Raw genomic sequence first — 16,338 nt, 5'->3', positions numbered from 1 at the left:
AGGCATCAGTGACACTGGAACTTTATCAACTGGATTCAAGTGGCAGCTGAGAGACTCCACTTAAGTTCTGGTCTGGCCACAGTGTTAAGTCGGGACTCGCGGGCCACTCACAGGCCCGAGCAGACACGTGAAGCTATGATCGACAGATGGCCGGTGAATTACCAGAATTTACAGAATTAGCTTGGTGCCACTAGGGGGTATAATATACACACGGCCGGAACAATGTAGATCAGAGGAATTGGGTGGTGAGAGTGGTGAGAGTGGATATCAAATGCGTGGCTATAACCTCAAGTGCGTGAACATTGGCAGTATGTTTCAGACCCCTCCACAAACATTCCCGTCTTAAAAGGAGCTCCCTCGCTTCACCGTCCTTTCCCTCACCACCCTCAACCCTCAAGTACCAAGAACCCTCCTCCGGACGAGGGATCAATTGAAAATGGGTGCTAAAGGTGCTGAGCTCACCAGCGACATTGATTTCATCAAGACTCCTGCTGCTAAACCTGCCGAGTTCGCAACCGGCGAGGACTGCGGAATTCCCTTGACCAACGTCAGTTCACTTCTTCTTGCCATTGACCTTCAAGCTCTCTAATTTCAAGCTTGCTAACCCTTCCATAAAGTCCGCAGCTATTCACAATGCACCTCTCCCGGCCGATGGCCCTGGAAATGAGGGCTTCTCCAACTACCTCCTCGCTGCCGTCTTGATCGGTGTCCCTGCCTTCCTGACCTACCTGATCGGCCAAGGGTGGAAGACCTGGACCTTCTTCGCTATCGTTCTGGTTCTCCCTCTCCTGGTCGCCTTCTGGACCTACCACTCTACCTACAGCCCCCGCACCAACAGCAAAGTCAAGCTCCCCGGCCGTCCCGTTGAGCACTACATTACCTTCAAGCGTGAGGAGGACAAGGCCAAATGGAGTGGAAAGAACAAGGTTCCCCTGGTCACCTTTGCCGAGATGTATCTCGACGGTCACGTCACCTTCAACGGTGACATCCTCGAGATCCTGGAATACCGCCACGATTGGGCAAACTTCTCCTTCACCCCGGAGCTGTTCAAGTTCATCGTCTTCACTTTCTTCATTGACGTCCTCTTCCACACCAAGGCCCAGGACGATGCGCAGATCCGTCCCAACTACGACAGCGGTAACGACCACTACGCCTGGTTCCTCGGCCCTCGCATGATCTACACTTCCGGAATCATCTCCGACACCGAGAAGGAGGAGACCCTCGAGGAGCTGCAGGATAACAAGATGGCCATCGTCTGTGAGAAGATCGAGCTTAAGGAAGGCGAGACTATGCTGGACATCGGCTGTGGCTGGGGTACCCTGGCCCGCTTCGCCAGTCTGAACTACGGCGCCAAGGTTACTGGACTGACCATCGCTGAGAACCAAACTGCTTGGGGTAACGATGCTCTTCGTCAGGCCGGTGTCACTGAGGAGCAGAGCCGCATCGTCTGTATGGATTACCGTGATATTCCCCGCACCAAGTACGACAAGATCACCCAGCTCGAGATGGGTGAGCACGTCGGTATCCGTAAACTCACTACTTTCTTCCGCCAATGCTATGATATGCTCAACGATGACGGTGCCATGTACGTCCAGCTCTCTGGTCTGCGTCAGGCCTGGCAGTACGAGGATTTCATCTGGGGTCTGTACCTGAACAAGTACATTTTCCGCGGTGCTGATGCCTCCACTCCTCTCTGGTATTACGTCAAGTGCCTCGAGCAAGCTGGATTCGAACTGAAGGGGTGAGTCGAGTCCCGATTCAATGAAATCAAGAAATTACCCGGTCGCTAACATAGCCATAGAATTGACACTGTCGGTGTTCACTACTCCGGTACTCTCTGGAGATGGTACCGTAACTGGGTCGGCAACGTCGAGGCCATCAATGCCAAGTACGGAGCCAGATGGTACAGAGTGAGTCTATTCCCGAACCCCTTGATTTACATCCCACATTCTAACAATGAATAGATCTGGGAGCTTTTCCTTGCCTGGTCCGTCATCGCCTCTCGCGAGGGTATGGCCACCTGCTACCAGATGGTCGTTGTGAAGAACCTGAACTCGACCCACCGTGTCAACGGCATTGCTTCCCAGTACAGCCTGGAGGGTGCCCTTGCCGCCAGCCGCAAGGCCGGCAAGTCGAAGCTGCCCCAGTAGGCTGCTTTAGCGGCACTTGGGATCTGGTTATCTCGACCCCTGATGTGAAAACTTTCCCATCTATCCCATTCTCGGCTTCAAGTTGTGTAGAACCTGGAGACGGAAGATGAGAAGTTGTAAAATACAGTACGATGGATTTTATGCGATAACTCATGGATGACAATGAATTTTCTACGCTGAGAACGGAGTTGGCAAAATCGGTACGCGGAGGTGGCCTTTGCAGTGCGCCACTCGACGAACAAAGCACCAAAGGATGGTGCGTCGAGTGTCGAGCACTTGGCCACGATATAGAGTCTTTGTTTTTCTATTTCTTTTTTCTATTTTTGTTTAGTACTTTCTTTGTCGAGGCTAGCGGATTGAGATATTTAATTAAACTGTTCTTCCTCGATAAAAGAGCCACCTTTAAATGTGAATTCATTTAGCAGGAATCTGAGTCAGTCCAAGTTCTATCTGAATTCTCTCACCACAGTGATCCAACTAAGGCTGGTAGTCACATAATGGCAGAAACGGAGATATACACCGACGAAGACCTCACAAATCTAAATTCACTAGATTTAGCAGCACTCTGGACAGAATTACACCAGCGCCTCAAACCAGAAACCCACCGACTCACACATGGCGAATTCTGCGCATTCCGCGGAGCTCTAATACGGAATCCGATCTTGGCAGCAGCCGCAGATCTAGACGAAGATTATCCGGGACTTTTCCAAAAAGTCCAATATTACCTGAAGAATCCGCTTTCCAAAGACTACCTATGTCGCGCCGCAGGATCTTTCCCAGACCACGCGACCGTGCTTCAAAGAGCTAGTACCCTGAACAGTGATGTCGAGTACAACAATGACAAAAACTCCAAGTCGAACAAAGACAATGACCCCGAGGCCACGGTAACCGAGCCAGATCTAGTTACCGGCGCTATTATTGCCGATTGTGAGTACTGCGTGACTTGGCTTTATGAATTAAGTATTATCAAGTCTGGACACGTGGGTTATAATGAGCATGGATGGTCGCTTCTGGGCGTGGCTGTTAAAGCCGATGCGAGGAAGGTGATTGAAGTATTGATAAATCATTCCGGCGATGAGCCTGGGCCTATTCAACCGTATAGAATATGGTCCGATGGGAGGGAAGCATCCTCAATATTGAAATATGCCGTGTCGGCGCACTATCCTAATCTTGGTCATGATAATTGTTTCTGGGCACTGCTGGAGTGGTGTGATTCTTTTATGGAAGAAGACGACTCCCGAGTTAAGGCCGAGCTAGACCCATTGGACCAATACAAAATTAGTCAATTAGGCTCAGTTCGAGTTGCGAATCTATTGAAGACTTTCGCGGTCGATTTGTCTCAGACTGCTTCGGGACCGCAGGGAGAGGGAATATGGCATGCTGCGGCAGTTCATCAGAATACTGTATTCTTGACATGGTTGAATCAGGTTTATCGCTCGGGGATCAGTGATCTCGATGATCAGGGTAGAACACCTCTAGTGTACGCGATCCGACGTGGGAAACTGCAAGCTGTGGAATGGTTTCTTCAAGAATTGCGCCCGCATGAGATCGTCTTGAAGGGGGATTCTCCAGGACAACTTATACCCTCGCCACTAGATAACGCAATCGAGGCTTTGAATGTGCATTGTGTTGCTATTCTAAGATGTGTCTATACACACAATACCTACGAGCATTTATCGAATGATACAAACGCCATTATAGAAAATATAAACCGATTGATAACCAGCTCAGACGCGCAAAAACGCAAGATTGAGACGCGATTTCGAAATGGTATGCTTACTGACGGGCAGCGTCGGATTCTTTGGAGGATTGCTCGTGAATGCGCTGGAGAGAAGTGTCAGGTTCTTCTTGAGGGTGCCCCGTCTATCATTTTCTATAATGTGGCTTTTCGGAAATGCTTAGAGACTGCCAAAAAGTGCGATGTGGGGTTTCTTCAGTATTATTTAACTGACGATAGAACAAAGAAAGGTCTTCGTTCTGGTGGAGGCTTATTATTACCTTGATGGTGGTCTGAGTTCGTGAATTTTAATAGAATGAATTCGATTTTTTTTTCCATTGTTATATCCGTGTTTATTAAAATTTTAGCCATGGCCTCGCGCCACATTTATTCAGAATTTACTTGTTCTATAACACAAAATTATTCATTCTAGAAGCGTGGAAATACCCGGGACCTCCTGCTCCACACTAGTGTCCACTGTGCCCCTTGCCCTTAGTCTCTGCCAGACCCAAGCATTCGGCCATATTGAAGAAAATATCAATCGAGTTATACACGCCTCCGAAGAGTTCCTGACAAGGACCCTGTGCAAAGACCGGTACGTCTGTCAAGGAGTGGACACCCTGGTCCGCACTCACAGGAAGAGTGCCGTTAATCAAGAACCCGGTGACAGCATCCTTGTAGTTGACGTAGTAGCCGTTCTTCTTGTCCTTGGCTGCGATGGCAGGAGTGCGTGGGCCCTCGCTGTGCACCTGGTAGTTCTCCCGGTGATCAGGGAAAGCAACAACACCAGCGTGTAGTGTATACCGAGGATCCCATCGAGCAGGGAAGTGGACGCCCTCGGAGTATCGCAGAGACTTAGGACCGCCAACGGTATACTGCGACAGGCCTGAATTGTGGTAGTAACCCACGGCGTTACGCTTGCTGCGATCATCCTCCTGCGCATCCATGTAGTCGGTATCAACAGAGCCGGTGACGTCGAAACCGTGTCCGTGGTCGGCGGTGACGATGATCAGTGTATCCTCGAGTTCACCGAGACTCTTGAGCTTCTCAATTGTGGCACGGACAGTATCGTCAAGCTCCAGAAGCTCACCAAGCGATCGGTCGTAGTCAAGGGTGTGCATTTGCTTATCGATGCTGGCAGCTTCGGACATAAGGAAGAATCCATCATCACCGTGACGCTCGTGCAGCACATCAATAGCCTTCAGAGTCATGTCCTTGAGTCCGGGCAGGTCATCGGCATCCCGACCCGAACCGTCGGGGTAGTTGCTCTGATTGACCAGGTTACCCTGGTAAACGTTGCGGTCCAGCCAGGTTTCCAGATTTGACGTCTGGAAGACACCGAGAAGTTTCTCGTCATTCGGGGCATTGTGCAAAGCGGTGTTGTTCCATGCGACATTGTATCCCTTCTCGGAGAAGAGGTTGTAGTAATCGCGAGGGCTGTCTTCACTAGTGAGGAAATTCTCAGCACCGGCACCGAGCAGAACATCCGGTCCATTCCACTTCGTCCACTTGTAGTCCTTTAGACCCTCATAATAAGCGCTGATAACATGATCATATTCGCCACGGTCGCTGGTATGCGCCGCCAGGCCTGCGGGAGTCGCATCGGCCAGGAAAGCAGTGGATACAATGCCAACACCACCATCAGGATACCGGCGGCGGAAGACCTCTGCAATATTTTCGAACTTGGGATCGTCGAAGGGATCTTCGGAAGAGTCGACATACACGTTCAATGCATTGACGGTTGTCTTGTGGCCCGAGTAAAGAGCCGTTGCAGAGTTGGCGGAATCAGTGATAAATGAGTCCATAGAGTGTGTCATCTGGTGGCCCAGAATCGGGAACTTGTCCAAGGCCATCTTGGTCATGTATTTGCCGTTGATACTGCGGTGGGCCATGAGGCGAGCTGCGGTGATCATGTTGGTTGTCATTCCGTCACCGACGAATAGAACGACATTCTTGGCGCGTCGCTTCGTGGGAAGATCGCGGACGTGCCAGTTAGCCACGGTCTTTTCGTGACCGTAGTATGTCAGCGTTGCCTCGTACTCTCCTGGCTCGTAAAGAGCGACTCTTCGGTAGGCCTTGGCAGTGACATTGACAAGGGAAGGTTGGTTTGCATCCTGGGCGAAAAGGTCTATACGGGGTGAACATTAGTTTTCTGGTAGTTGAGCCAAGAGTGGAGCGGATACATACCCTCATACCAGGTGAAGTTCCACCTTTCTAGCTCTGGCTCCTTGATCTTGAAGTATTTGGCAGCAGAGATGGAGTGGCTGCCCTTCTTGGTGATGGTGAATTTGAAGTCCGAGTCTGGGACGCCAACACGTGCCTCGGAGCCATTGACAGGAGAGTGGACTTCGAGGCGGATATCAAAGAATTGGCCTGGAAGAAAGTCCGCCCTGGTAGAGTGTGATTTGTGAGTCGGTTGAGTCTATTTCTCGGAGTTATTGAAAGACATACTGATCCGGTGGAAACACGCAGCCCAGATCAGGACAACCACCCAGCCGTTGGAAGGTCTGGGCAGCTGCACACGACAAGGTGCATGCGGCTGCTAAGATTGACAGGCCCCGCATAATGATCGGCAGGTCGATTGAGATGGATAATGCAAGCTCGAAGTCCAAAACGAAAAGAAAACAGCTTTCTTAAGTAGATTCAAGAAGCCAAGCGATCGAGGTACGACACGAGCATCTCCGTGGTGAGCTCCCAGTAATCCATTGCATGCCAAGGAGTTCTCTTAGGGATTTGGGAGGTCAAATCTCCGGTATATCTTGGCTGTGGAAGTTCCTGGGTTCCGACTGGAAGAGGAGCTCCAGAACAGCCCAGGTCGGTATCGTGGGCGTTGCATCGATTGTTAACGAGCTCATTCTGCACAGCAAATCGAAGCAACGCTTCCTCTGCACGTGCGGTGCCGCCGAGTGATGTTTGGGAGGCTTAAGAGTCTTGGTAGGCGTTTGCCAAGGGATAAATTCTTGGCTGGCCAAGGTTGATGGTCTCGCGTCGGGGGGGCTGTTCAGTTGTCCGATAGCGGAATGTCCCGCATCGGACCTGGCCAACATCCGGACTATAATATCATATGATAAGATATGCAAGATCTGATCATTGACTCAGTAATTTTGGGGCATTTTACTCACGTGGCTTGTTTGGCTTGAGAGTGAATCGAAAGGGGTCAATTCTTGGCATATGCACTGCCCCGCAAGATTCCCGCCGGGTACGCAGTGCTTGCTACTGAGGCCACACTGCTTTGTGCCTTTCATATTGCGTTTGTCCTTTGATAGTAGTAGTATTTACTGCTAGCTATTTCTCTGGGGAATTTTCCCTCCATCATCACCATCATCATGCAGTTTCATATCATTTTGGTCGTACGGTGGGCATATAATCATTTCCTTTCCTTTTGCCATTGATTGCTGTACTCGTTACAATTTAAACAAATGATACTTAAACCTGTATGTAGGCCCGTATACCATTTATGTTTCCAAAATATTCAAGCTTTTATCGAACTGCCTCAATCCGGGCTATTAGTAAGTTCGCGCATTAGGTAGCAACCCTAAAGCCACCTGCCCAGATATAACAAACTTCCCTGGATACTATGATTACTCCTTCCTAGTAGGTACCGGTAAGATCCAGTGCACCTGCCTCATTACGGTGCCTGCCCTAAACACTCAGGCATGTAGTCATTCCTTCCCTTTCTAAAGCAGATAACTTCGCTCTTGCCTTCTTCTACCAGTAGCTATCCGCTGACCACCAGGGAGCCTATTGGTATTGTTCTTTCTCTCTCTCATGTCTCTCCTTTAGCACTGCCTCGGGCATCTCCTTCTTGGACGCGATAAATTTATCACAAAGTCTCGCAAAGAAAACGCTATAATCAACCCGACAGTGTCCAAATTGCTTGAGTCGCTTGGCAGCATACATAGCCCGCTCCAAAAAGCTTTCATCTCTTGCCATTCCGCTCTTCCAGGCTCTTTTGCTTCGTTGTATTTTAGCTTCTTTGTCCAAAATCGCTAACGTAATTCCCGGCCGGGTGGCTCACGTTAGTCTCGTCCCCAATTCAAACATTTACCAGAAGACAAACATATCGAGTCCCTATTTTCAACAAAACCTAGTCTCGAGCCAGGCTGAACTTTTCAATTTTCGCGCTGCGTTGAAAATGAACAGTAACAATATCCATAGCTGTTGCTGATTGGACACATTCGACGGGGTTACTGGCCAGTGATAGGCTGTGAAAATGGCGCTCCCTGTCCTACTCATGGCGTGTAAGCTGCAGGCAGCTCTACTACAAATTGGTACTAGCGCTCTTTTCGAGGATGTTTTCAGCGTAACATCACTCTATAGTGTAGATATGCCTCAGATGAGAGATATCTAGCTTTGGCTTACTCATCCATACTACACTGAACATTCGCCCCCATATAAATACGTCGCTTAGGCTGTTTCTCTTATTTACTCCTCTGCCCACCACCTGATGTAGTGTGACTTTTGCAAACACCAAATTTTTTCCCCAAAGTTTGAAATTCTCGGTGAAATCGGGTAAGCCTATATATCAACTCTCGCTCTATATGACGCACTAGTATTCAATGCTAACAAGTAATGCGACGAAGCAGCATCATGGTATTCAAAGACCGCCTAAATGCTATCATCAGGCCAATCCAGATGATTTGGTTATCCATACAGTGTATGCCCCCCTCTTTCTCCTCACGGCGACCCAGACCAATAAACCAACATCGTAAAAAAAAGTACACTACAACGCCTTCAAAGAAGCCTTTCACAAAGATGGCCTTCGCTCGCTTACGAATCTGCAACGGATCCGAGATGATGCTACGTCAAAGCTTTTTATCACCCATTGTGAGTTTTTCAGCCCATAACTCAAGTAAACACACACTAAATCTCCCCCCCTAGCGCACGGTTTTATCGCATATGAAAACACGACTGTTGTCCCCTCCCTTGTCCACTCCGCCCGTGGTAAAATTCTCGAGCTCGGCCCGGGCCAGGAAATCAAATTCACCGCTTCGATCCATCTCAGGTAGATTTTATATATGCCATTGACCCCAATCCGTGCTATAAAGATGAAATAGCGGCAAGAGTCAAGAAGCTTGAGCTACAGAATAAATACAAGCTTCTAGCTTGTGGCGTTGAAGATAGTGATATCCTTTTAAATGAGGGTATCACTGAGGGGAGTATGGACACTGTGCTAAGCATTCAAGTATTGTGTGCGGTCGGAGATGTGAAGAGTGTAATGAGGGCGGTGTGGAAACTGTTGAAACCAGGAGGCTGTTTTATCTTTTGGGAGCATGAGAGGAATAAGGATGCTGGAACGGCAATAGCGCAGGGTAAGTATTGGACATCATGCTCGTGATTTTGATTATATGGATGAGCATACTAATCGATAATAGCATGCTTGAATCCTGCTTGGAGCACATTCCTTGGGTGTTCTTTGAATCGGGATATCAAGGCGGAAATCCTTGGTGCGGGGGAGTGGGAGAACCCGGGTGATATTGAGATGGCTGAGGAGCCGTATAGTTGCTTGCCAAGAATCTGGGGGGTACTCAAGAAAAAAGCATGATTGGAGCCTCGGAAGGCCATGTTTATCATGTTACCTTTTCCAATTATCCTCATTGCTTCGATATAATCTAAGTTGTTGCATTTCCGGAACCAAGATGGTGTAGAATAGTTAGAAGCCGCGCATCTTGCTAGAACATCGTAAATATGTGATTTTACCTAGCTCAAAAATCCACGACTCCCGATTCAAGGGGAAAGTTCCAGTCATGAAGAAAAAACCAGTTTGTCTCAACAACAAAACCGACCTATTGCTTGTTTTGAGAAACTCTGTTCCTACCTTGATACCTTAGATATTCCTACGAGGGGAAGGGAACGGAGAAAATGACCCTGTCGAAAAATCCCAGTAAACCTCTAGCAACGAACAAAATTTTTGTTGGGGCGTATATGTTTCCTATTTCTTTGCCTGACTAATCAATTCTTGGACTCTACAGAATAGCCATGAAAGTTCTCACTGCGTCGTGTCATCCAGCGTAGTAGTCGAATATGATAATTGTGGGTCAGAATGCCGAAAGTATTTGGAACGCCTGCTGTTGCGCCGAGTCTATGACATCGGAGCCCGCTTCTTATCGCTCCGCTTCTATTCCAAAGCACCGCTGCTACTTTATAAGTGAAATTCATGAAACCCCTTTTTTCGATAATTGAATCCTCATTTCCGGTCTCTACCGATTCAAAAGCCGAGCGACAGTATGTTGATCATCCAAAGATTGTAAAAATATGTGATTGATGGAGGCTAAGAAGTCCAGACATTCCCAAAATGTGATCCACTCTTATCACCATTTTGACCACGATGTTCGTGGCTATGGCAGTCGCACAACCCATGCCAGACGATAATCTTGGTCTTGATACCGCCGGAGTCGAATTTGAGAAACAAGTGTCAACTCCTGCCGAGCCCGTCGGTGTTAGCTCTGGAGAAGGCATTGGCATCGGCAGCATTCTCTAAAATCGGAAAATGCGAGTAGAAAATGCTGTTATCGCACTCCGGAATCGAGTTAAAAGGAAGACTAGGGGAAATAACCTTGTCTGATGTGTCAAGGCCGGTTATGAAATTGTAAGCGAGGGCTTCATGGAAGATCTTGCAATACCTCACTTAGCACTTGTGTACTTGTTCATTTGTCAGATTTCCTCAATCCTCTGAGTTTAAGAATTAATGACTCCTTGATCAATCTTTATTCCAACTGAGTTTCAATAAAGCCGACACGTTCGCAATTAGCTTTGTGCTTTCCAGAACACTGGGCGAGACCTCATCGCCGGGTATGTACATCCAACGCGTAATCAGTCCGTTGATGTGTGGACCTATCTCGATAACTTTCTGTGTTATGAGCTGTCTCAGGAAATGAACGCGAGATGCAGCTAGTGTTATGAGTACAACGGATGCCATACTTACAAGGGTTAGTAATCTGGGGGGGAAAAATCAACAACGTTTGGGAGGATAGAATACTTACGAGAGGGAAACATATCCAAGTATCCACCATGACCGTATGATGAATATTCCGTAGATTCTGCGCATGCATCCAGCATGCCTCCAGACAAAGGCGCGATCCCTCAAATACAATGGGGGGGGCATTCGACTACCTCTTCCCTATTTGACAGCGCCCAGGTAAGATAAGGCCGATAAATGACACTCTTGCAGGTCAAATACCGCTGACGAAGAAAGGCACCTTCCGGAGATTTTGTCGAGTCGAGGTCAACGGAAAACTGAAAGTGAAATGGTAGAAGGTCTTTCCACTCTTCTAGTTGGTGACCGAGCTCCGAAACGACGGAGGGGAATTGATTATTGTCAAAACCCACTCCATCATTGCGAGCATATAGAAGATCATGTACACGGTTGAGCAGTCGACGCATTGAGATGCAAGCGAGAAAGTAAAGAGAAGATTGTTCCTGGTCGCTCTGTGACTCCTGGGTGGAGTATTCGCCCGGCAGAGGAATAAGGGATTCGATCTCCGCAATGCCTGTTTGTGGAAGGGCGGATAATTCAGCCAGAAAGTCACTGGAAAATTAAATCAGCGTTGTTGTACTATACAGGCAGGGATAAGTGCCCACCTCTCGAGTATATAACAAGACCAGAATATCCTGCGAAGGCACTCTAATCGCTCCGGAGGTTGGTCGGAGGGGGTATAGGATAAAAGCAGCCTACACTTGGTTGCAGCTGCGCTTATGAACGACCAGGCCTGCAGCGGCCTTTGTAGAAAAGAGAAATACAGGCTAGAGACTGTTGTTAGACGCTTATGATGTGGAGGCTCGTCGCGAGAAAATAACGTACCCCGTGAAGAATAAGCACTGGACGGCATCCGCTGTGAATTCCGCTTGTGCCAAGGGAATCTTCTTAAATGCACACTCGAAATACATCGAGCCCAGGAAGCGCTGTTGACTTTCCATTTCAACCGAATGAGTATCTGGTGTTTCCTTGGTCGTGAATAATCCCACCAGCTCGGAGGAACACCCCAGAGCCATCACTAACAAAGCTAGGCATGAGCGTGTACTCTTTTCTATCGCGCCTGACGATAAATATTCCTTCAAACTTTTTGCAGTAGATCTCGCCATGGTGGGATACCAGAAGTTGATTCCCCGCTCGAAGCTTCGAATCGTTTTTTCTATGTCGCCCTTCGTCATATATGGCTGAGGGGGGTGACGGCCTGTGAGACAGTGGCCTGCGCGCATTTTCGAGTTGGAAAACTGAAAATTTACTCTCCTTGATCAAACTTCTGAATTCACCGAAATGCGGCCACGATAAAATAGATTCCGTCGTTGACGCATGGAATGGTGATAGAATGGCGTTGGAAATATGATCAGAAGGCCCCTCCCCGCGACCAAAATTACTAACCGTGCTGGGGGAGATTGCATTACCAGGAGATGCCACAGACGAGATATTAGCTGGACTTCGGTGGGATGCTTGGGCCTAGAAAAGAATGTTAGTCAAGCAAAGAGGCCTCGGGTAGGATAGGACGAACGAGCTGTGCGGATAACTGCTGCAGGAGACTTTCCGACCGGATAGCGACGTCCAGAATCATGTCACTTTTGCTCCTGCTGTCTTGCATATCAGAAGTCGTTCGAAAGAGACAGGTTGGTGGTAAACTAGACCAGCATACTTGATAGCTTCAGCTCCATACACACAGTCCGTTCCCCCTTGGGTACAAGTTGTACAAGAGGGCCGACGTCCATCGCATCTAGGAGGAATATGTTAGCGCATATTTCGATCTCAACAGGGCGGGACCATGCATATTGACCTCACTTTCCGATAGCGACAGGGGTCGCACTGAGACCTGACAGTTAACGCCACGCGCATGTAAAATGAGAGAGGAGGCAAAGGACGTACCGCCAGACACGTTCGTTTTCGCTTATGACTCTCCGTTTCTCTGTCTGGGGACATCATATTGTTGAATCATGAAGTTTGTCAAAGGAGAAAGACAGAGCAGCAAATCTGAGAGATCGGAAGAGGTCTGGGGCCCCGCATTAAGGTGGCTTAGTTTAGCCGACGAAAAGTCATTTTGAATACGCGGCATCGGTTGATTTTCTGAAATTTGAGTTCCAGACCAACAATGAACAAGAATCAAACATCGAATATGTAAGAAAAAGTGCTTTGAGGCATATATTTTAAAATATTTCAAAATTCATAATCAATTATTCCGATTGCTCCCAGATAGTAAATGTGCTGCTAGCTAACCCCTATCGATTCGAGTTCACCGGTCGCTTCACTTCTGGGCCGCTTGATCAAAGATAACATTATTACTGCGCAAAGACACTCAGACGCCATTCCGTGTATTATGGTCATCTGTGACCTCCAAAGTCCGCAAAACAGTGGTGATATCGCGTTTTTCCAAACTCTTCTTCACGGGATTTGGCGCGGAGAAAACTTCTTCGAGCTCCTCCAGGGTGCGCTCTTTGGTCTCCGGGAACCAGAAGTAAATCACGACCATTTCAATGAGATCCCAAACGATGAATACCGCATAGAAGTAATACTTCAGCTTCGCGAATGCAGGTCCCGAGCTGTAGGAGATAATGGCGCTGCTGATGTTGGATAGCAAATTTCCAACTGCCGTGCCCTTTGCTCGTGTGTTGGTCGACAGCGTCTCGGCAATATACATGCTCTGCAGCGGTGTCCAGCCAAAGGAAAACACGATACCGAAGAGGTAAATGAATGCAACGGAAGTATTCGCTGCACTGGAGTTGTCCGGGTTGTCGACTGACATTTTCGAAGTCCCGAGAATCACTGCAAAGGCGGCGGAACAGAAAAGAAGCGAGTAGATCATCAGCGGTCGTCGTCCGATACGATCTGTGAGACCTGCACCAGAGATGGCGGCAAAGAAACAAATGACGGGATAAATTCCATTCAGCATCAACTGCGTTTTGACCGAACCTATACCCGCATTCTCCACCATCACTGGAAGATAGTACCCAGTGAGACTGTTTCCAGACAATTGGCCAAAGCAAGCCATGCCGGCCACGCAGATGAAGCGACGGCGAGCTGAGTGTGTGTTGAAGAGCTCACGGTACTCCCACCACTTCTTACTGGAATCATCCACCGTGACAGAAATCTGATGTTGCATCTCCTTGACTTGGAGTGTCACAATGGGGTGACTAGAATCACCTTCGCCGTGGTACGTCGCGAGAACCTGGATGGCCTCATCAACGCGATCTTGTGCCATAAGCCAACGCGGGGACTCTGGTAGGAACCACGTGGTGCAGGCCACGATGACGGATGAAACCAACTGACACCAGATTGGGATGCGAAATCCATTTGCAGAGGCGATACTCTGGCATCCGTATACGACCCAACTAGCAACGATCGATCCGATATACCAGGTGCAATTATAGAGACCCGTCAGCGTACCACGCCAGACTGGGTGTGCCATCTCAGAGACATAGCATGGCGCGCTCACGCAGCAAAAGCTGACCCCGAACCCAAGAATAAATCGTCCAGCAAGGAACATTCCGTGATTTATAGCTGGTGCTTGGACGCAAGTTCCGACAATGATAATCGCAGCTCCGATAAACATGCCCATCCGACGTCCCAATATATCATTTGCGGGGCCGGAGAGAAGGACAGCGGGTATAGATCCGATATTGTAGATGGCAAAAACCAGACCAGTTCCCGAGGACGCGGTTTTCCTGTCAAGTAGAGTTAGATTTAGGGACTTCCAAGGTTAGGGTAGGAAGAAAGGCACTCACATATGGAAATATTGCTGATACGAAGTCATCGCGTTCACTCCTCCCATCAGCGACCCATCATACCCATTGAGACAACCACAAAGATATGCGACCATCAAGCAGCCGTAAAGGCGAAACATATTGGCAGTCCATGGGCTACATTTCATAGACTCCACCGCTTCAGCCAGTTGAATCGCCTCGCTGGTCTCTTGCAGGGCCATTTCTTTGGATTCCACGCCATCCTTGCCAACCTCGACATGTTCAAGGGATGGCTTAGAGGGGTCCATGGCCGTCATCGCAGGTTTGTATGCTGGAGGACGCAAGACTTGTTGCGAACTTCAATCGAAAGTTGTGGTCGTAAATGGCGCGATGAATTGGAGAGCTGCATAGAGCCCAAGGATCAGCGGTATATGTGGGTATTTAAAACATTTGGGTTGCATGATGGCCAGCATGTTGGTAGATTGAAAATCCGGGGTTAACCAAAGTTAAACTCTAGGAACGACGCCAAATTGAGGGCTTTCGCGGTGGCACGCGCTTTCGGGTCGCGTTTCCCCGACTGGCTTGTGACTGGCTCGACAATGCGGATGCTGCAGTTTTGGGGCATGAACCGAAGGACCTATCCCCATTCCTGGATTCAAAGCTATGCACTAGCTATCCCGAACAGTGTGTGTGGATGGTCTAACGTGGTTTAGCGAAATTCTTTCAAGTGATCACCCCGCATCATCGGCTCCGCTACCCCCGAGCGAGTAATGCAGGGGCTGACTTGGAGGGCCGAGACGCCCCCGAGTCTAGGTCGGGTTTAGCCTGTTTTGATTTAACCGGTCGCCTCGGCTCTAGCCGAGAATTTACCGGACGAGCAAGTGCGAAGCATCAAGTGTTCGTCAGATCTAATTTGATACCAGCAACCTTCAAGTTGGAATATATCTTATGGGATTCGAAACACCATATATGAATTACCTTGTAGAACCACCACCTGATTTTCATGCCCGGCAAGTTTTCAATTTTGACACGCAAAGATATATCCTGGGTGTCCGAGGAGTCACCAGCTTTTTAGGATGAAAGATCGCGACTACCTAGTAGTAATAACATGCTAAGCTGGTCATATTACTAGATTTTTCCCATCTCTAATCAAACCACGGAGAAGGCCCTATCCAAGGAATTCAAAGCTGAGCTTGCACAATCAAGATTTTTGCTATTTTTTAGAGAAACGCGCAGCTGGACAGGTGAATATCATCGAATTGGCGGAGCATGATTTGAAGTGGGTCCATCAGTAGGTCCGCCGGGGATATCGGAACCGAACACGCAGATCGGGTCAAGGGATGGATTGCGAGTATCCTGTACTCGTACATACAGAGGAGGTGCAGCAACACTTGGAATCGCTTCACTTACCGGAAGAAATAGTTTGGGGGCTGTTATGGTCACAGGCTCTCGGCAAAGCAGCTAGCATCTCAACATGTGCACAAGACGATTGTCCGCGAATCACGGATCGCATGAGCACCAAATGCAAGCATCGTGTCCAGATGAGCCCAATATGCCGTGACAGTCCACGATGCATCGTACTAGTAGCAGGGAGGGGTAATCACAACGTGTTCCACGATCCCCGCACGACTGATGATCTGTGTTTTTTTTTTTTTTTCTTCCCCTTCAATTTGCGGGTCCTTGTCTTGGTAGTTGGACGGATACCATTTAAGAACCCGACTGCCGCTGACACAAAAGAGCAGAGAGAAATTATTTGCGGGAATTTATCTCACAAAGGGAGAGTTGTGATTTCAGCCTTTTCTTTCT

The 16,338-nt window shown here is 48.5% G+C and overlaps 6 protein-coding genes across 6 annotated transcripts; 2 read left to right on the top strand and 4 right to left on the bottom strand.

The window, feature by feature from the left end:
- Positions 1–436: 436 nt before the first annotated feature.
- Positions 437–2,150, top strand: N7509_012659 (Sphingolipid C9-methyltransferase 1; the record flags this gene model as incomplete). Its single annotated transcript, XM_056637296.1, has 4 exons — positions 437–547; positions 618–1,741; positions 1,802–1,910; positions 1,965–2,150. 4 exons carry the CDS (start codon positions 437–439, stop codon positions 2,148–2,150), a joined length of 1,530 nt encoding a protein of 509 aa, XP_056483326.1.
- A 497-nt stretch (positions 2,151–2,647) lies between these two features.
- Positions 2,648–4,153, top strand: N7509_012658 (uncharacterized protein; the record flags this gene model as incomplete). Its single annotated transcript, XM_056637295.1, has 1 exon — positions 2,648–4,153. One exon carries the CDS (start codon positions 2,648–2,650, stop codon positions 4,151–4,153), a length of 1,506 nt encoding a protein of 501 aa, XP_056483325.1.
- Positions 4,154–4,334: 181 nt separating this feature from the next.
- N7509_012657 (alkaline phosphatase) lies at positions 4,335–6,431 on the bottom strand (the record flags this gene model as incomplete). The annotated part of the gene is made up of 3 exons (XM_056637294.1): positions 4,335–5,995; positions 6,055–6,257; positions 6,319–6,431. The coding sequence occupies 3 exons, from the start codon at positions 6,429–6,431 to the stop codon at positions 4,335–4,337; spliced, it is 1,977 nt and encodes a 658-aa protein (XP_056483324.1).
- A 4,136-nt stretch (positions 6,432–10,567) lies between these two features.
- Positions 10,568–11,784, bottom strand: N7509_012656 (fungal specific transcription factor domain-containing protein; the record flags this gene model as incomplete). Its single annotated transcript, XM_056637293.1, has 4 exons — positions 10,568–10,805; positions 11,048–11,395; positions 11,449–11,610; positions 11,669–11,784. The coding sequence occupies 4 exons, from the start codon at positions 11,782–11,784 to the stop codon at positions 10,568–10,570; spliced, it is 864 nt and encodes a 287-aa protein (XP_056483323.1).
- Position 11,785: 1 nt separating this feature from the next.
- Positions 11,786–12,493, bottom strand: N7509_012655 (uncharacterized protein; the record flags this gene model as incomplete). The annotated part of the gene is made up of 2 exons (XM_056637292.1): positions 12,357–12,493; positions 11,786–12,304 (listed from the first exon to the last, which is right to left on the bottom strand). Exons 1-2 carry the CDS (start codon positions 12,441–12,443, stop codon positions 11,786–11,788), a joined length of 606 nt encoding a protein of 201 aa, XP_056483322.1. The 5' UTR covers positions 12,444–12,493.
- Positions 12,494–13,148: 655 nt separating this feature from the next.
- N7509_012654 (sugar porter family MFS transporter) lies at positions 13,149–14,849 on the bottom strand (the record flags this gene model as incomplete). Its single annotated transcript, XM_056637291.1, has 2 exons — positions 13,149–14,514; positions 14,575–14,849. 2 exons carry the CDS (start codon positions 14,847–14,849, stop codon positions 13,149–13,151), a joined length of 1,641 nt encoding a protein of 546 aa, XP_056483321.1.
- Positions 14,850–16,338: the final 1,489 nt, after the last annotated feature.

Source organism: Penicillium cosmopolitanum (genome assembly GCF_028827165.1).
Source record: "Penicillium cosmopolitanum strain IBT 29677 chromosome Unknown utg000011l:1.0-3548175.0:1.0-3550911.0, whole genome shotgun sequence".
Classification (NCBI taxonomy): Eukaryota; Fungi; Ascomycota; class Eurotiomycetes; order Eurotiales; family Aspergillaceae; genus Penicillium; species Penicillium cosmopolitanum.
The sequence above is the reverse complement of the archived record's forward strand: the minus strand, read 5'-3'. Positions and strand labels throughout refer to the sequence as shown.